At 44.9% G+C, this 21,058-nt stretch overlaps 1 protein-coding gene across 1 annotated transcript in view; it reads right to left on the reverse strand.

The window, feature by feature from the left end:
• Window positions 1–21,058, reverse strand: part of IREB2 (iron responsive element binding protein 2) — a 148,483-nt gene that overhangs the window by 75,263 nt on the left and 52,162 nt on the right. Inside the window, exons 5-10 of the mRNA XM_073579368.1 lie at window positions 18,745–18,882; window positions 7,816–8,028; window positions 7,641–7,710; window positions 4,908–5,091; window positions 3,694–3,833; window positions 2,291–2,462 (exon numbers count right to left, since the gene is read on the reverse strand). Coding sequence (XP_073435469.1) covers window positions 2,291–2,462; window positions 3,694–3,833; window positions 4,908–5,091; window positions 7,641–7,710; window positions 7,816–8,028; window positions 18,745–18,882 — 917 coding nt within the window. The remainder of the gene's footprint in view (window positions 1–2,290; window positions 2,463–3,693; window positions 3,834–4,907; window positions 5,092–7,640; window positions 7,711–7,815; window positions 8,029–18,744; window positions 18,883–21,058) is intronic.

Below are 21,058 nucleotides of genomic sequence, written 5' to 3' on the forward strand. Positions count from 1 at the left end.
CTGCCTTTATTAACTCATCCGTAGCTTCTACTGGAAAACTGATCTCTTCTTCTCAACTGCTATCGGATAACCCCATCTGAGCCGAGTCCTCTGACTCAGATACCCGTAGACTACTCTTGCGATGCAAAAAAGGCTGTATCTTTCCTTCCTCTTACTGTCACTGTCTGCCATGGTCTGCAGCGTGATTACTGTTATACGGACTTCAGACTGGATTAAGGATCTCAGGACTCTTTCTAGGGACCCCCTGCTCTGCGTCCCACCAAAAACAAAAAGGAGAGGGAGAAAGACCAGAAGCGAAAGAAAAATATACATTAGTGTACTGCACTTTCTCGTAGATCACTCAGCACTCGGACGCTTTATCCCGGATACGGAGGTTGAATGATGTCAGTAATGTCTCCTCCAGAGACTATGGACTCCTCCTTCCTAGAGCTGTGATGATCTGCCCGTATGCTGCCCGAGCGGCCCCCGCTGCTGCTGCGGTGTGGATGCTGGGGATCTTGCATCTTTCTATCCTGAGAGCGCGATAGGTGCTTTTCAGGCTTCTGGGGGAATTCTTGCTGCTCCTGCGGCTTTAGGTGCTCCGGTGAAAAAGCATCCGTCTTTGCCAGCTTATTGCCTGCTTGTGGCCTCTTTAAATGCCCCCGAGACTCCAGAAAGGTGCAGTCCTTTCCTGTGCCTCCTGGTCCTACGCATCAGAACGCGACTCCACTCAGAGCGCACAAGACCCTGAGAGCAAACACTGGCTGCGGCCATAGCAGATCTAAATCTGCTCCAAGACGACCGCCCCAGACATCCTCTTCACTGAAATTCACCCAGACACAGATGTGCTCCCGGGCTGCATGGCCAGGCATAACACCTCCCCACGCACGCAATGTGGCCTCCGAGGCACTACTGACACCTGGTGACTGATGTAACAGACCTCTGCCTGCCAAACTCATCCATCCTAGGCATCCTCTTCCATGAATTCATCTTGAGGATTCCCCATCAAGGACAGGAAACCAACTGATGTGGAGAGAGGAGCTGCCCTTTTTATCTTGAAGGTTTCCTGTCCTTGAAGGGCGGATCCCCTCTCTCGTGGTGCAGTCATGGGTGACTGAAAAAAAATCAGTACCTTTTACCAAAAACATGCCATGACCAGAGCCTTATAAACTGCACTGGACAACCATTTGCATAATTTTGCACTTTGTGAGGATGTGGATTGACACTACTACAAATGTTTCATTGATTGCAGTGGGCAGTATGTAAACAGGTATCTTCTACAAGAAACATTTTTTCTATATTACAGAACTGCTTTTCCTAGGAGCAGTACATACGCTTTAGGTTACATCCACACCGTCAGCGCTTTGAACACAGCACATGTCCGCTGCGTCCAAAGCGCTGCCGGCTTTTGAACGCAGGTGATTCCGCATGTGTTCATTGAACTGTGCGGAATAACGGCGTCCTATACATTGCATTGGTGATATCGCAAGATAAATAGACAAGCCGCGGTCTGGAAAGACACGCCGCATATGCGTCTCCGCAGGGAAGCCGCCAGTACACGCATAGTGGACATGGGATTTCTTGAAATCCCATCCACTATGCTGCAACATCTGGCCACTGAAGGTTGGATGCTGCAGATGTATGCAGTGTCCAATCCGCAGCGTTTGCTGACCGTGGAAACATACCCTAAAGAGACACTCCCCATCAAAGTTTTTATCCTCTTAATATATTGCAGTCATCATATTATATGGTACGGTGTACTTAAAATTGCTGATTTTGTCTTTCCATCCAGTTAATTGTTTTCTCTGCTCCATGTAGAAACAGAAGTCTCTTGTCCCTGCATTTATCAAGCTCCTCTTCAGCTCCTGACCCAGCTGTTGCCTCCTCCCACAGACTTTTGCAGTGACTCATGACCCATACAGGGAAAACTGACCTCCTGTTTCTACAAAGAGCTTAGGATTGAGCTTGTCCATTTTTAATCACATGATATTGTAGACCTAACGGGGGGGGGGGAAAAAAAAAGAATTAACTGGGTAGAACGACAAAATGAGCAATTGCAACCAATAATGATGATGATGATTGCAATATATTGAGGATAAAAATTTTGATGGGAGAGCCTCAATATAAGGTTTTCCAGGAAGCTCATATAAAAGGCCAGACGGAGGCATTTGTTTGAAGTTTAATTCCCGACAAACATGAGGTGAACAGATTCTTAAAATCATTTTAATTCACATAGCACCAACAAATTCCATAGCACTTTACAAATCATGCATCATACACAACTGCTAGATAGCCAGTGCAGAATGCTTACCAATTTGTTTCAGGTGGCTAAGGGTAACTTGGTCCACTGGAAAGAAGGCCACTGTGGCACCATACTCTGGGCACATGTTGGCTATTGTGGTACGGTCGACAACTGAAAGCTGAGACAAACCCTCTCCAAAGAATTCCACAAATCTTCCTGCTAAGTCAGCTTGTCTTAAGTGCTGCAGGGAAAAAATAAAAGGATTTGCTAAGAATCATTTTCTAGGAAACATTTAAAGGGGTATTCCCATCTCCAAGATCCTATTCTAACATTTAGTATGTGTTGCTATGTCGCTTATCCAATTGTAGGGTATTGCAGTATCCATGGTTACGACCTTTAACAGCCATAACTCACTCTTCCATCAATATGCTTGATTTTTGCAGGATGAGTTTTAGTTTTGAATGGTACCATTGATTTTAACATATAGCGTATCGAAAAACGTGAATTTTTTATTTTATTTTATTTTTTTTTTTTTTTTTTTTTTTTAACTGCAGTAAAATTGCAAAAAAGTGCAATTGCACAATTATTTTTTTAGTATGTATTTACTATATGGTAAAACTGGCCTGGCAATATGATTCCCTAGGTCAGTACGAGTACGCAGACACCATACATGTATTAGCTTATTTTTTATTTCAGAGATGAAAAAAATTCTGGAATTTGTATGAAAAGAAGTTTAAATTTGTCACCATTTTCCAAGACCTGCAGCAGTTTCATTTTTTTAAGGGTCTGGGGCTGTGTGATGGCTTATCATTTTGGGGTAGACACAATCACGCAATCACATGATGGGGCACCTGATGGGCTGCTGGAATGGTGCACTTCCGGCCGGCGTGTGTTAAAATCACTAGATTTCACTGGTTAATAGCTGCAGGTTATGCAACGATCCACCAGCGGCTATTAAAGGTACATGATAGCTGATTACAATCAGCTGTCATGTGCAAGGAAAGTTGCAGGATTAAAGCTGAAGCCCACATCAAAGTCATGGACATGACATGACGTAAAAATATAAGTTATATAACCTGAAAGGGTTAATACAGAACTGTAAATTCAATAAAACCCCCTTCACCTACAGAATTTCACAACCACTGCCCCAAACTGAGAAGGGCACCTATAGATACCTCGCTCTGCTTTAGCTCAAACAAGTCTGGGACTTTCATCACAAGTTTTTGTCTTCCTGCAGCAGAAGAGACTTCAGAATTTATTTGTAAGGTGGCAATTTTGTCTCATACAATAGACAGCTGGGGAAAAGTACAAAAGTAACGCTCTCCGTAAAACAAAGCATGATGAAAAAAAGAAAAAAAAAAAACCTGCTTCATTAAAAAGCCCATAAAACACACTTGCACACATTGACCAGATTCAAGCACAGCAGTCACAAATAGCTAGAGCTAATGTTCTATCCAGTTTTAAATTTTCACCTTAGTGATGCTTAAAACGACATCTATGGATGTGGAAAGTTCTGGTACCGAGCCAGTCACCTTACAGCCAATTATTTCTGGTATGGTCAACGTGATGGGTATGCCCAGCATAGCTGCTTCTGATTCTATTCCTCCGACACCTAAGAAAAAAAAGGAATATTGCAGATACAGATCTTATCACCGTTCCATATTATATTATAGGCAGTAAATTAATGGCGCACACAATAAGTGTCACAATCGGAACAGAAAAACTAAATGACAATTTACTAAATATTACAGTTGGTTTCTTTATAAAAAATATCAGTTGTACATTATATATTTACTAGCTTGGCCCGTGCAAAATTTTCACACATTGGTCGTCGGGAGCGCACGCAATTTCAGAAAAAGGAAGCTGGTGAAATGTAAATGTATTTCATGAGCTGATGAACACAGACAGGTATTTATATACTGTATGTAGATTGGTAATACAATAAATTGGTTTGATAAGCAGAGGCCAAAAAATGTTTTCCGGTTGAGGTGCCACCTGCAGGTCATTGTGTCTTCTGCAGTTTTTTGAAAAAAAATGTTTATACTGTATTTAGTGATGAAATCGGGAATGTTTACCGTATCGTGTGTGTGGCGAAGTAATCAGCGAAAAAGCAGTGCATGTTTACAAATGTGTTGGTAGTGTTCTTTGGGGTACTGTGGTGCCACCTGCAGGTCATTTTTCCTTACTGCAGGTTTATGAAAATTAATGTTTAAACTGTATTTTGTGGTCAAATCGTGGATGTGTGGTTTGTTAGGCTATTTTCTTGCTGAAGGGGGCAAGTTTACCTTCCAAATGGTGTATCATTTGTGTGTGTGGGTGCAGTATGAACGGAGATACAAAGGAATCCCCAAAAACAGTGTTTAGAAATAATAGAATAGACTAGGATACCCATTAGACATCTTCTACATGAAAACAAACTCTTTCAAGGATATAAAGTGCCCCTGAAGTGCCACATGGATAAGACTGTTGTGTGAAGTCGCAAAGCAACCGTAGCAGTAAAAATATCCCCTCAAATTTACACTACCAACATCAGGCTGGACTTAGAAATGCTTTATTAACTTTCTATCAGATCTGATTTCAAACAAATAACCTAAAAACTTAGAGGTCTTCAAGATGTAATTGTTTATATTGCTTTAAGCCATTTATTAGCTACCTTTTAAGAAAGTGGTGAAGAAATTTAACTCACCTAAACCCAAGATTCCAAGGCCATTCACCATAGTAGTGTGAGAATCCGTACCAAGGACACTGTCTGGATACAAGAAGCCTTTATCCTCCATAACTAATCTGGATAGGTATTCTAAATTCACCTGATGCACAGTTCCAGTTTCTGGAGGAATCACTGTGACATTCTTGAAAGCCTTCGAACACCACTGAAAAATAATCACAGCGTTATCTTTATCAACATATGGATGAAAATCACTTAATCACAGCAGAGGACATCTCCACTAAGGCCCCTTCACACTTCCTGGCAATTCCTGTACAGGAAAAAACAGTACCCGTGTGATCCATGGTCCATGTGCCATCTGTATGTCAGAGTGACAAATATGGAATTAAATGGAATCTGTCACCCCTTTTTTGAGATATCATATAATGATATCATTCAATTGTGTGTCACATAAGGATTCTCTTAGTACTTTTGCTTCCCCCTGACCCCGCATCTTTCATGCATAAATACCTTTTTTATATTGGTTCAGATGTATGTAAACTGCCGCTGTCCGGTCCGATGGGCGGGGCTTATTCAACTGCTCCCCCCCTCCGTGTCTTGCTTTACACAAGAAGAAATGCGTAGAGCAAGACAGGGAGGGGGGGGGAGCAGGTGAATAAGCCCCGCCCAGCGGACCGGACAGCGGCAGTTTACATACATCTGAACCGATATAAAAAAGGTATTTATACATGAAAGGTGCGGGGTCAGGGGGAAGCAAAAGTACTAAGAGAATCCTTATGTGACACACTATTGAATGATATCATTATATGATATCTCAAAAAAGGGGTGACAGATTCCCTTTAAATGCAGCATAGAGTTGCGCCAATCCTCTGGAATTCTCTACCCCAAGAAATATGGACTAACCATAACTTAGAGTTTTAGGAGCTCCCTAAAAACATCCGCCTATTACGTTCTATAATCAAAGTCCTTTTATATATAGCCCATTCACTATTTCTCTGAACATAACTCTCCATCAAATGCCACCGCACCCAAAAACACCACAAATACTGGCTGGTGACTACCTCATGCAGTCTTTGTCTATCCCTCATTCCCTCAATATGGCTGGACCATCATTGTGAATAAGCATCTGTACTTTGTGTCTCCCCCACCTCATTGTAGATTGTAAGCTCTGACGAGCAGGGGCATCAATATCTTTGCATTATTGTATTATCTTTAATATTGTTACTTATGACTTGTATAACAACTGTGGAATTGTGAAGCGCTGCCAAATAAATTGGTGCTATATAAATAAAGATTAATTTTTATAACAGCTCACAGCCGTTTGCTTAGCCTTTACTGGTTAGCAGATTTGAGCAAATTTGTTTGGGTTCCCTCTTATTCGGCAAGCTATAGCTCTTACCGAATAAGCTGAAGAGGGAATCTGGCTTCCTGGATTGCGCCGGCTGACCAGCTGATTGGCGCCGCATGTGTCGCGGCTGTGTCATAGCACATACATGGAGAGTCTGCTTGTTGAGCTCTTCAACCATGTGCTGTGACACAACCTTGATACATGTAGCTGCGGCGGCGATCAGCCAACGCAATCCAGAAAGAAGGGAACCCGAACAAGTTCGCTCAACTCTACTGGTTAGTTTAAAGGGGAACCCGAGGAAAATAAAATGAAAGAGGTTCCCCCTATAAATTCTAACCAGGGAAGGGAAAGCCACAGTGTGGGCTAATATTAATAGCCAGGGAAGGGGCCAGAGATATTTTCCCCCCTCCCAGGCCAACACCACCAGCCCTCAGCGGACCCAGAAATGGTGCATCAAGAAGGTGAGCCAAATCTGGCGCTTAGCCTCACTTTTCCCAGTTGCCTTGGTGTAGTGGCAAGTGGTGTAACCAGCGCAAAGTACTGAAGTGCGCAGGTGCCGGAAAAGGTCTAGGTGCCCCGACACCTGCGCACTGCAGTGCTTTGCTCTGCCCGCAACAGGGCAGAGCAAAGTACACCTTCTCAGGAACACAATTCCAGGAAGCCTGTGTGGATGATGCAGGGCCGCATTATCCACTAGAAGCAAGCAGGAGGGCGGCGATCATTAGAAGATAGGAGGCGCCGGACCAAGACCAGCGACACCCATCAGACCGGATCACCCTGCAGGCAAGTATATAAACACTTATTTTAAGTCCTCTAAGGAGACTAAAATAAAGATTAGAAAAAGTAAATAGAGTTTAAATCATGCAATTTTCTGCCTGCAAACATTTTTTTTTTTTTTTTAATAAAAAAACAGTTGGTAGCAATTCTCAGCCATGTACAGCTGATCGGCAGGGGGTATCAGGGGTCGCAAGTCCGTCGATCAGACACAAATGACCTATCCCAAAGATAGGCCATCCAAGTTAAAGTTGCGGAAAACCCCTCTAAGGTTTTTGGCCAGTAATTTGCTGCAATGACAGCAACAAGACTAAATGTCAGCTATAACACAAAATCAGTCATATGGCTTACAATTAATAAATTAATAGAATAGGGACAGCATCAAAGCTGCTGAAGTTATTTGAATTGTATCTACATGAGCGATGTGTCTCCAGTACACCTCAATATGATTGTGAAAGACTGCAGATAAAAATAAAATCAAACCCCTGAAATGTTTCACCGCACCAGAAGCATTATCAAGGGGCTAAAGGGTTATGACGTGGAATGCTGGCGTGCAGAGGCTTACATCAATGACTGTCATGTGATTGAAGCCTTTGAATATTACCAGCCCTTTTGGGGTTCTTTAACCTTACCTTAAAAAACTGAAGCCTTTCCTTATTTCGGTTAAATTCTATTTCGAGACTTTTCAGCGCAGCATCTGGTCTGTAAAAGTAGTAGTGCAGAAAGACTAATGTAAATGTGGGCTCTATAAAGAAGAGGGGTTACTAATAAAAAGACAGCCATTTAGTATGTAAATAAGGGTCTTACTCTGGAATGGGTTGTAAATGGAACGGACACAACATTGGGGTGTTTTCAATCTGTTCACGAGAGCTGCTGCTTGAGGCTCCTGCATCACAGGCTCCCTTGCAGCTAATTTGTCCCCTACAGTACGGCTTAGCACCTGCAGATTTGGCTGGCGAGAGCTTGGACGCTGGTCTGTGTGGCTCTATTGAGGTTGCTATCGAAACGGTCTGTGCTGCACTGGAGACAGATTCATGTGACTAATTACATAAAAGTTCATTATTAAATTCACTAATAAATTCACATATTTCAAATAAAAGAGAAAGTCCAGGACTGAAAAAAACATTGCAGATATTTTTCCCAAACACTATCTAAAAGTAGTGTCTGGTATTGCAACTCAGCATTCACTTCAAAAGGAGCCGATCTGCAATATAACAGAAACATGTGGATATGTGCATTGTTTTTGGAAGAAAGCAGCCATGTTTTTCTAATCCTCAACAAACCCTTTAATAAAATTCTAGTTTTCAATTTATTCAGAAAAGCTCAAGACAAAAACCATAAGACGGTACAACACAAAGGTCTATAAGCTCCAGAATTGTAATTCCATAAGGCCTCTTTCACACATCAGGTTTTCGCCGTAAGGCGCGATCCGGCGCTTTTGACAGAAACCGGATCCGGCGAAATGCAATGCCGGATCCGGTTTCCCCCCCATTGACTTGCATTTGCGCCGGATCGCGCCGGATGGCCATGCGTTTCATCCGGTTTTCGCCGGATCCGGCAATGTGTCGCGATTCGGCGTCTGGAAAAACCGGCTACTGTAACGTTTTTTGTCTCCGGCGAAAAAGCCGGACACGCCGGATCCGGCGCGTCCGGCTTTTTCACACAATGAAAGCCTATGAGCGCCGCAATGCGCCTGATCCGGCGAAAGCCGGATCCGGTGGCCGGATCCGTTTTTTTTGGTCTGAGCATGCTCAGTAGCTCTGCCCACAAGACATATATAAAAGCAAGACAGTGGGACCCACAGCCACACCCAACATGCCACCCAAGAAAGCAACCAAGCGCAGCAGGAGAAGGCAGGAGACCACTGCAGCACCATCAGCACCACCACCACCCCAAATGGAGCAGCAAATGGAACATGCTGAGGAGGGGAGGCCAGCAGCAGATGAGAGACGGTAATTATCAAATCCCCCATTCCTCCAAACTAGGGCTATTGAATATCAAGATATTCATTGGCCCTTTGTTTCTCTTTATTCAACAGCCGCCCAATAGATGCAGCAGCAGCAATGGCAGCAGCTGGAACACCACCCACAGGCATGGAGTGTGGCCACCAGGAAGACAGCACATCATCTTCTGGGAGCCCTCCCTCGCATCGTCAGCGTTTGACGGTAAGTTTTTATTTCCAAAATCCATCATCTCTGTAATATATGTCTATTCATTGCCTTTTATTTCAAAACAGGATTCACAAGATGAAGAGGAGCTCCCAGAAGAAGAAGGAAGGGGTGGACAGACACTTGGAGTGGGCTCACAATTGGTAAGTTTTTTGCATCAAACGCAGAAACACAACATCACACTACACACAACACATAGAAAACAATGTTCTGCAGACCACACACACAGCAAACAAATGCCTACATCCAAAGACATAACATTTTTTGTTTTCTTCTCTAGTCTTCCCAATCTGGTGCTCGGCCAAGAGGTCCTCGCAGTGCCTCCCAGGGTCGTCGGCGACAGCAACGCGGCGGTCACCAGCGTGTAAGTATAAATATTTTTGCTTTGTTTTTTTGCACTTTTTATTTCATTTCTTTTGTGTAGGCTAATTATGTTATTTTTGTCTTTTTCTTTAACAGCCTTCACAGCGTGCTCCCGACTCTGACGGTGAGGATGGAGGACTCGATGTGGACCACCTCATCGATCTCGTCAGAGAAAGGGAGCCGCTCTGGAATATGGCTGACCGCCACCACGCTGACCTTATCGTTACCCGACGACTCTGGGAGGAAATCTGTTCGCTCCTTGTGGGCCGCTGGGAGGACCTCGATGTTCGGGCCCAGATTAAAGAGCGTAAGTATATACAGTACCGGTTGCTTGATGTAAACCAGTGTTTCCCGAACTCCAGTCCTCGTGGTCCCCACGGATCATGTGTTCAGGATTTCTATTTACTATGGAAATCCTGAAAACATGACCCCTGGGGACCATGAGGACTGGAGTTTGTGAAACACTGATGTTGTATACTAACCACTCCTTTCTCGTTTCAGGGAACAGAATTGTGAATCGGTGGCGGTCTGTGAGGGATCGTTTCAAGAAGGAGTTCAATAAAGAGATGCGGGCCCCGAGTGGATCTGGAGGACGCAGGAGCAAGTACAAGTACGCACAAGCCCTGTCGTTCCTCCGGGAAACAATGGTCACTAGAAGGTAAATATTACACACCACATGTGAAAAAAAATGTTAGATGTAACTTTTTTTTTTCAGCCAGGGCCATACCATGTCAGTATTTTAATTGTTTTTTTTTCTCTTTATTCCACAGCACGGTGAGCAGCACTCGGGAGCCTGCACGATTGGACCCTTCTGAGGCGATCCCTGAGGAGACCGGCACCGAGGGACACTTCGACCGCCCCGGTACATCTGCACCTTCCCAGCCTTCCCACACATTCGACCCATCTGTCCCATCCACCAGCACAGGAGCATCGTGGCCGCCTACATTACATGAAGCTGCTGGTGAGGAGATCGCTTTCCCTTTACCCCACCCTTCTGCCCCTGCCACCTCTAGTACACCTGCGGGTACTGGGCGGCAGCGGCAGAGGGGTCAGGAAAAGAGTTATGCGCCAGAGTTCTTGCATCTGAATGCATCTTTCCAGAACTGTCTAAAAGTCTTGTCAGAGCAAATCTCCGCAGGCTTTCAGCAGATCAACTCCAGCATTCTGGAGGTGAAGACACTTCTGCAAACCATGCATTCAGAAGCAAGATCTTCGCCAAACCACACCTTTTTCAGGTCTGTTGTGGAGCGCATGGCAACACTATCTCCTACCCAGCAGATGCATGTAATGCATTCGTGCCATGGTGCTCTACAGCAGGTTACCTCCCAACCTCCACCTCCCACCACTGTAGTTCCTCCACCTGCACCCCCTCCAGCCACTTTCCATCCTCCCCCTCCTATTACATCTGCACCCCCTCCAGCCACTTTCCATCCTCCCCCTCCTATTACATCTGCACCCCCTCCAGCCACTTTCCATCCTCCCCCTCCTATTACATACCAGCAACCTCCCCAGTACCAGCAACCTCCCCAGTACCAGACATCTCCCCACTTCCAGCAACCTGCCCCGTACCAAAACTCCTTCCCCGTACCAAAACTCCTTCCCCGTACCAAAACTCCTTCCCCGTACCAAAACTCCTTCCCCGTACCAAAACTCCTTCCCCGTACCAAAAAACTCCTTCCCCGTACCACTTTCCATCAACATCATCTGCTCCTACAGTCCCTGCCCAACCCTCCACTCCACCGCCCACCACCTCTTCTGCCTCCCACATGTCCACCCATTCTGTAGCTTTTTCCACACCATCACCTCTAACTGTTCCTTCCCCACCACGATCCCAGTCCTCTCTCCACACTCCCATTGTCGAAGTGTCCCGCAGCCCCTCCAGCAGTATTTCCATCCCACACTACACCGAGTTATAATGTTTTTTTTGTAATAAAAATGCCCATTTGGTTGGTTTCAAACCTTTATTAAAAAAGTTTTTTTAACTTTAAAAACAGTTTACACAAAAAAAAAATATTTTAAATAAAAGTTAAATTATTGTTTACACTGGTTGTCTGTCATTTCTTTCTGCGGCGAAATATGTTTAAAAAAAAGGTTAAATACAGGGTATTTAAAAGGTAAAAAGGTATTCAAAACCAGGTATATAACTGTGTGTAAATTTTAGCTTTTTGCCACAGTTGTGTTCCTGGTTGTGTTTGAAGCAAAGTATTTCACCTGAAAAGTTGTGTTTATTGTTGGTGATTTCCTAACAATGTACACAACTTTTGTTAAAAGGTGAAATACTTTGCATAAAACACAACCAGGTACACACCTGTGGCCTAAAGCTAAAAATAGTAAGACCATGACAAGATAGCCAACTTTGGTTGGCAAAGGTATATACTGTTGGTCCAGAAGGTACACAAGTTTGGTTAGGGCACAAATCTTTCACACTCTGTCATCCTGCCAGTGTACTCTGCCTTGAGGTGACATAAAGTATAGTGCAAAATTGTCCCTCATTACTGAAACCGTCACAGAACTTCTAGTGGTAATATTTCCAATGACAACATCCATCTTCGCCAGTAACTTGCTCTTCTCTCCAACCTGCACTTTCTCCTCTACAACCTGTCAAAGAAGGGCTGTAGGAACATGCTATATATAGTTTTCCAGTAGCCAATCCCGTTCGGAAGGCCACAAGGGTCAATTTTAAAAACCGGATCCGGCGTAATCCGTCGAAAAACGGATAGAAAAACGGATGAACCGGATCCGGTTTTGTCTGTCAAGAACAAGACGGATCCGGCAGAAAACCGGATCCGGCACATCCGGTTTTACAAAACATTTGCCGGATCCGGCATTCCAGCACGACGCCGGATCGCGCCTGACGCCGAAAACCTGATGTGTGAAAGTAGCCTAAGTCAACACAAGTATTTACTAAGGGAGACAAGTGAATATTCCATAACAGAACTGGATACATTTCTAGGACTTAGTCCCCCCTCTGCTTATTTTCTGCATTATGCAGACAATGGTGATTAAAAGGCAAAGAAGGATTTTTGGTACTCTTTCTTGGAGTCTTCATTGGGGGAAACGGGTAACCATGGGTGTAAGCTGCTGTCGGTAAGAGGCTGACACTGGGCAAAAGAGTTAGCTCCTTCTCAGCAGGGTATACCCAAGGACTGGCACTAAGTTTGTCTGTTTTAGTGGAAAAGCAGTAGGAGAAGCAACAGAAACTATATACAGGCCCAACTGAGGCACATAGGCCCAAAAAACAGGGAGGGTGCCATGTCCCCCAATGAAGGCTCCAAGAAAAATAATTGGATACTTACTGTAAAATACTTATCGCTTAATTGGGTGACAGGTAACCATGGGACGTCCTAAAGCAGTCCCAATTAACCCCTTAATGTCCAATGACGGACACAGTCCGTCATCAGACATTTCCCCTGCTTTGATGAGGGCTCCGGCGCTGAGCCCGCATCAAAGCCGGGACATGTCAGCTGTTATGAACAGCTGACATGTGCCCGCAATAGGCGCGAGCGGAATCGCCGTCCGCCCGCGCCTATTAACTAGTTAAATGCCGCTGTCAATGCTGACAGCGGGCATTTAAATAGCATTTCCGGCCGCCGGGCCGGAAATGACGTCATCGCCGACCCCCGTCACGTGATCGGGGGTCGGCGTCATGTTGCCTGGACAACCAGAGGTCTCTATGAGACCTCTATGGTTGTTCCAGGCATATGGCTTTCAGCGCCACCCGGTGGTCGGCGCTGAAAGCACAGCAGTAAATCTGCTACATAAGGGCGATCTGCTCATCGCCCATATGTAGCAGAGCCGATCGGGTTGCGCAAGCTTCTAGCCTCCTATGGAGGCTATTGAAGCATGCCAAAAGTAAGAAAAAAAAAAATGTTTAAAAATAAAAAAAAAAATTTAAAAAACCTAAAAGTTCAAATCACCCCCCTTTCGCCCCAATCAAATAAGACAGTAAAAAAAAATCCCACACACACACACACATTAGGTATCGCCGCGTTCAGAATCGCCCAATCAATAAAAAAAAAAAAAGCATTAACCCGATCGCTAAACGGCGTAGCGCGAAAAAAATTAAAAACGCCAGAATTACGTTTTTTTTTGGTCACCAAGACATTGCATTAAAATGCAATAACGGGTGATCAAAAGAACGTATCTGCACAAAAGTGGTATCATTAAAAACGTCAGTCCGGCACGGAAAAAATAAGCCCTCACCCGACCCCAGATCATGAAAAATGGAGATGCTACGGGTCTCGGAAAATTGCGCAATTTTTTTTTTTTTAGCAAACTTTGGAATTTTTTTTCACCACTTAGATAAAAGAGGACATAGACATGTTTGGTGTCTATGAACTCGTAATGACCTGGAGAATCATAATGGCAGGTAACATTTAGCATCTAGTGAACCTAACAAAAAAGCCAAGCAAAAAACAAGTGTGGGACTGCACTTTTTTTGCAATTTCACCGCACTTGGAATTTTTTTCCCGTTTTCGAGTACAAGATATGGTAAAACCAATGATGTCATTTAAAAGTACAACTCGTCCCGCAAAAAATAAGCCCTCACATGGCCATATAAACGGAAAAATAAAAAAGTTATGGCTCTGGAAAGAAGGGGAGGGAAAAATGAAAATGTAAAACCAAAAATACCCCTGGTCATTAAGGGGTTAAGGGAACAGAAAAAAAAAGGGGGCTTAAATTAGGTCAGGTGACGGACACTTGCGGCACCTCACCTACCTGAGAACCCTTAGGGTACCATTACACTAAGCGACACACCAGCGATCCCAACAGTGATACGACCTGGTAAGGATCGCTGGTGCGTCGCTAAATGATCGCTAGTAAGCTGCCAAACAGTCAGATTTACCCAACGACGCAGCAACGCTCTCGGCGGTCGTTGGGACCTTGTCACACAGCAGCAATTCTGACACCTCCCCCCCCCCCCCCGCCTGCATCCATGATTTCTGGAGGTCGCTCGTCGGTGGCAAACAGTGATGCATGCTGGTCAGCGGGACACCAGCGATCAAAAAATGGCCCAGGACATTCGAGCATGATCAGCGACATCGCAGCGGGGGCCTGGTCGCTGCTAAGGCTATGTGCCCACGTATGCAGAAAATTTCTGCATGAAAACCGGTCTCCTTCCCAGAAAACGCGCGTTTCCGTGCGTCCCCAGTCTCATAGAAAATAGCTAAAAATGCGGACTTTTCCGCAAAATTAATGAGCATGCTGCGTCAATATGCAGAAAAAGTGCAAAATGCATTAAAATGAATGGGGATGCTTCTTTTAATTGATTTTTAAGTGTTTTTACCGGTAAAAACGCTTAAAAAAAACACGTGAAAAAAACGTTTATGTGGGCACAACAGCCTAAGTGTCACATGTAACAAGATTGCTGGCGAGGTCGCTGTTGCGTCACGGTGACGCTTCAGCGATCTCGCTTAGTGTGAAGTATCCCTAACTCTCTCAGGACTGCAGCTTCAACAGTCAAGCAATTAAATTGACAGCCCGAGAATTCTAGTGAAGGGGGACCCTGAGAAAGTAGGCTTGGGAGTTTCCAGGTTACATTTGCGAATAGGTTGACTAACTCTGCGTACCAGGCTCTTCTGGGCCAGCCTGGTACCACTAGAATGACTGGAACTTATTCCACCTTCATCTTGACAAGTCTGGGAATCAGGGGGAAGGGGTGGCAAAAGGTATGGAAATTCAAACCTACCATGGAATGACCAGGTGGTCGTAACAGACGGCCAGGGTGTTGTGAGACCTAGCTACAAAACGAGAAACCTTGTAATTCATAGGAGACAACATCAGGTCGACATCGGAAGTGCCCCGCCACTAATAGATCTGTTTGAACATAGATGGGTAGAGGAACCACTTGCCTGAAGAGAGACCCTGATAACTTGGGTAGGAAGTCGATGCCCCAGTTGTCTATGCCTGGAACGTGGACCGCTGATATTGCTGGCACATGCAGCTCGGCCCAAGCCAGAATCTTTGAGACCTCATCATGACAGACTCGCTGCGTGTCCCGCCATGGTGGTTTATGTATGGCACGGCCGTGGCACTGTCTAATAGAGTTCGGATTGGATGGTCCGTTAGGTTTATCAATGAAGCAAAGAAGGTAGAATGCTCTGATTTCCAGGAGATTTATGGGAAGGGAGGTTTCCCTAGAGCTCCAGCGACCCAGGACTGTATGAAGGAAACTTCCCATCCGAGGAGAATAGCAACTGTCATAACTTGCCAGTGGAGAAGGAAGAATGACCTCCTGTGTCGAATGGGGGGGGGGGAGAATACACCATGTCAAAGACTGCCTCACTCGGAGAGGCAGGAGTATGGGACGAAATCCTTTTGTCCCAAGCTGACAGAAGGGTCTGCTGGAGAAAACGGGTATGGAATTGTGTGAAAGCGACAGCTTCCAATGCGGCAATGATCATGCCTAGTACTCTTATGCAGAGATGAACAGAACATTTGGATGGGCATTTTAAGGAACAAATCAGCAAGATTTTTTCCTCTGGCAAAAGACCTCTGGTGCGAGCGGCATCGAACAGCATGCCTAGGAAAACTAGGCGCTAGACCAGAATCAGACGATTTCACCATGCTGACCACCCAGCCTATACAGGAAAGGGTGGTCAAGGTGATCTGAAGACTTTCACAACAGTCTTGGAAGGATGGATTCTTGATCAGGTGGTCATCCAGTTAGAGAATACCTACTATCCCCGAGGAGCAGTGAAAGGCCATTACCTTCGTAAACACTCTGGGGGCAGAGACCAGAGAGGAGAGCTGTGAACTGGTAGTGCTCCTCCTGGACCGCGAAGCAGAGAAACCTCCAATACACCACACAAACTGGAATGAGGAGATAGGTATCCTGGATAACTGAGCAGAGAAACTCCTCGGGTTCCATAGAAGCAATCACCAATCAGAGGGATTCCATCCTTTAGTAACTGAAGTGCACCCACAGGTTTAGAAATTTGAGATCCAATATATCAGACGGAGCAAGCAGTCTTTGCCACTACAAATAGGTTGGAACAGAAACCTGAGAAGCATTAATGGGAGGGGACGGGTACGATAACCCCTGCCTGGAGGAAAGGAAATGGCTTGAAAGAGACCGGGGACTTGGACAGGAACCCTTGGAGAGTGGGGCATGAAGAAACGTCTGCATGGGAGGGAAGAACAATGGTAATGTCCCTGAACCCGGTGTTGTCGACTGCGTCCCGGTAGATGAGAAGCCTGTCAACCACCCTAAAAAGATTCCCAGGTGGGGGTGATCTGTCATGCAAAAGAGAATCAATTAGAGTCCCTGAGGACTTGAGAGATTGGCCGTTGGGGTGCCATGGCGAGACTGGTTTGAAATGTTACGTAAACATTTAAGGATCTGTACGAAGGACTGGGATACCTTGATTAGTTCAATTACTGATTGAGAAATTGCAAAAGCCCACTCTGGTGGAGGGGTGTGTTCTCGTCCCCAGGCGGCTCCTGTGAAGCTTGCAAGGTGAAGAGGTTGCAATCTGGGCAGATAGCCGAGGCCTGACCTGCGGGCTACTTTTTGCAGAGGGCACATACGTAGTGAACAATAGTGTGGTAGGGACAGGAGCGAGACTCCATGGGTCTGTGCATATGTATGTCCAGGAACTGCTGAAGAGGGCTAAGCCTATGAGGGAAGAAGAAAACAGCCTGGACAGAGCCTACCCAGTCCTGGATGTAGGGAAAACGCATTCTTGGGTGAGGCTGGTCTAGCAGGAGAATGGTGATGTGGAGTTGTAGCAGGTCATGAAGCACCGCCGAAGATGGAGACAGAGTGAAGAAAAAACGGACGGGGCAGGCTCAGGCAAGGCATGCTGAAAACCTGCGCTGTGAAAGTAAGAAACAATCCCATAGGATAAAAAGCACGTGGGCATAAGCCCTCACACACTGATTGACTGGCAAGCACAATGGGGCGGGAAACAAGACTGCCCTGGAAATGAAAGAAGTGCTCCCATAGGAAGGAAAGCACACGCAAGCCCTCAAGCGCTGAATGGCCAGCACAAACAAAGAAGAGAGCGCAACTATGTATGCCTTAGAAGAAGCCAGGTACTAAATTTCTGGATGTCAACTGCGGCACGTGAGAAACAACGTGCACTGCATAGAGGAAGAGTGCTGTGATCTCCTCTAGCTTCCTAATGCCTCCTCGCCAGAGGACGAAGAGGATGAAGGGGGGGGGGGGTTACTGGGAAAAAAAAAGGTGTCCTTCTCGCACCAATCGTGGTCCCGGACGAGGCACAAAATGCTGTCGACACAGAGGGGAGGGTCACTGAGGACTGACCATCGTCTTCCTCCCGGCCCTCTCCTAAGAGGGCTGGGGTGGGGAACAGGCAAGGACCAGCCGCCCACGAACCACCCCAAGATACACTTAACGTGTCTGGGGGTAAGATCCTTCCCGGCAGACCAGTGAGGGTACAATGTGGACAGCACCACATTGTTCTCTTGGTCACTATTCTCTGAAAACAGGTGAGACCTTACACCCTGTTAGCCAGAAAAGAAGAATCTGAAGAACAAAGAAAAAAAGATTAAACAACACACAATGAGGTGACTTAAGGAGAAAAAGACTGATCTGGGATCAGATCCAGGTCTGCCTCTTACTGACACTAAGCTAAAACTGACGAGCTTTGTGTTAAGAAACTAACTTTTTAGTCCTAGTGTCAGCCACCTAGCGAAACCTGTGTTCCCCAATGAAGCGATAAAGTACGGTGGCCGCTAGCAATAGATTGCTTATATAGATTTCCATAAAGGAATCACTAAATATCTCTAGCCATTCCTCCTGGCTTTTATTCGATATTTATATACAGTATGGTTGCCACAAAAAAAAAAGTGTTTCTGGAAGTAAAACAGATAAGTATAACACTTGGGTGCTACTCTAACTTCAAGTAAATCCATTTTTGTATTTTAGTGGAAAATACAAATTATCTGGAAGTAAATCAAATGTATGGCTTTATGGTTTTTATGAGTTTTCCCAACTCTGAAAAATAGTTCCCTAACTTGGTTTCTAAATTTCTGCTGTGACGGCAGCAAGTCAGTGTCAAATACTCGTTCTATAGTGAAGCAGTAAGCATAGCGACATTACCACCGTCAATGTAGCACCACATGGAAAGATGTAGAGATACCAACATTCAGAAATTCAGAGTCCTCACAGAAAATGTGGTCTACAGTCATAGATCGATCACATGCCGAGTTGTGTGCATTTACATTAAAAACAAAATACCATTTAGTAAAATCCAGCTGTAAAGAATGATCCGCTATGAGGTCTGTTGGACAGGCTGGATTCACCAGTTTTGGATCTCTGTCAAATTTTTTCACTGCATCTCTCATTGCAGCAAAGTCAACCATCGCAGGAATGCCACTATAATGAAAAACACATCAGGATTAATGAGAAAAATACAAACCATTACAATGGTTTCAAAGACATTAAAAGAGGACCAGCTCAATAGTAGCCAGATTTTGCTCACACTTTATTCCCGCTGCTCCTCTGAATGTCAAAAAAAAACAAATTAAATCCACAATACAGTTCCAGCGGTACAGCCCTTTACATTTGTCAATTTTATGGTCTATACAATGGGGCGATGTTCACAGGATCCTCTGGGGTGTGTCTTTCGTCTGCTCTACATAATTAATTAATCTGAGCCACGCCCCTTGGAAGATCAAAAATTAGTGCTACATAATGAGGGTCATATCTCTGGAGCCTTATGTAGGATTTAAAAGAATATAAACTGAATAGCCAGAGGACCAGTGTAAATAAAATAAGAGCAAAAACTGCCTACTTTTGACCTGAATAATATGTGAGAAGTACTGTGAATTCCAGGTTTGACCAGGGTATACTAATGTACACTAAAATGATGTACGTGCAGGGTCGCTTCCTCTGCCTTCATCCTTGTTTACCGGCATGGCCCCACCTACTATGTTTTTATCTTCATAAGTGCAGGTTGGACAGTCTGATTTCTAGGGTGCACAATTTATGGCATTTTCCAATGTGCACAACTGAAATTTATTAGGGTCTTATTTACTTCTCATCAGCACCTATGCACTTTACATAGTTACATGGCCTGATTCGTTTTGTCTTCACCACACTATTGTGTGTTTTAGGATCTATATACAGTTTTTGGCTCCTGCTTATATAGCGGTTTTATTACAGACGCTGTTTATTTTCTCTACATGGTGCTGTAAACTTAGACCCATCACATACTGAGCTTACTAATTTATGCTTATTTTTTCAGCTTGGCATATCAATCCATTAAGTGTCTAACATTGCTCAGTCTTGTATGTACTCATATTTGGAGTCACATATACTCCAGGATTGGTTTTCTGGAGGAGTGTCAATGCCGTACTATGGGAATGACGTGTGTATTTATCATGTTTTGGTTTTAAACGTTTTTAATGTCGCCTTCTGTCTGCATTTTTTGATAGATAAAAAAAACAATGCTTTTAGTTATTACTGGAGATCACTATTTCCCAGAATGTGACTGTCCCTTTGTTTTTTCAATGTTGTGCAAATAACATGCTGCAGGAGATCCCAGTCATTATTTAGTGTTCATTGCCTCTTTGGTGGTGCCCTCCTTTTTCTTTTTGTATGGGAGTAATAATGTTTGCAAATACCAACAATTAGAGATGCAGAAAAAAAAAAAAAAAAAGCCATTCACTGGGGGACATATAGACAGTGGGTGTTATGCTGCTTACCACTAGGAGGACACTAAGTAAACCAGAAAAAAAGTTAGCTTCTCCCCTGCAGTATACACCCTCTCGCTGGATGAGATTTCTCCAGTTCGGTGAAAAAAGCAGTAGGTGCTTAAACAGTTAACAATAACCATAACTATGTCAAAACCTAAGAATGCTACAATGAGCCAGTAGGCTAGACAGGGTGGATGTTGTGTCCCCCAATGAATGGCTCGGGAAAAGGATTTTACGGTGAGTACACAAAAATCCCTATTTCTCCTACGCCTCATTGGGGGACACAGAGAGTGGGACATCTTAAAGCAGGCCCTGGATGGGGAGCATACATCTGCTAATACCCCATGTACCACTGAGTCAACACTGAGGTACTGCCGATTGCAGGATGCGTCTGCCGAGAGCTGCATCCGCAGAGGCCTGAGAATGAATTTGGTAATGTTTTGTAAAAGTATGCAGACTGGATCAAGTCACAGCCTTGCAGACCTGTTCTGCCGAGGCCTGGTGCCGAATGGCTCAACAGGCGCCCACTGACCGGCTAGAGTGTACCTTAACCCCCGCTGGGACAGGCGCGTTCCTGACACGGTAGGATTCCTGAATCACCAAGCAAATCCACCTGGCTAGCGTTGCTTTTGAAGTGGCTAGACCCTTCCTATGCCCCTCTGGAAGTATGAACAGGGCATCTGACTTGTGGAAGGGAGCTGTCTGCGAGATGTACCGTCTCAGCACCCCAACCACATCCAGGGTGTGGCGGTCCTTCTCAATGCGATGGACTGGCGCTGGACAAAAGGAAGGCAAAACAATTTCCTCGTTGAGATGGAAAGAGGAGACGACCTTGGGCAGGAAGGATGGGGACG

Source organism: Dendrobates tinctorius, unplaced genomic scaffold, assembly GCF_039654945.1.
Source record: "Dendrobates tinctorius isolate UK_male_01 unplaced genomic scaffold, ASM3965494v1 ptg000062l, whole genome shotgun sequence".
In the NCBI taxonomy this organism is placed as follows: Eukaryota; Metazoa; Chordata; class Amphibia; order Anura; family Dendrobatidae; genus Dendrobates; species Dendrobates tinctorius.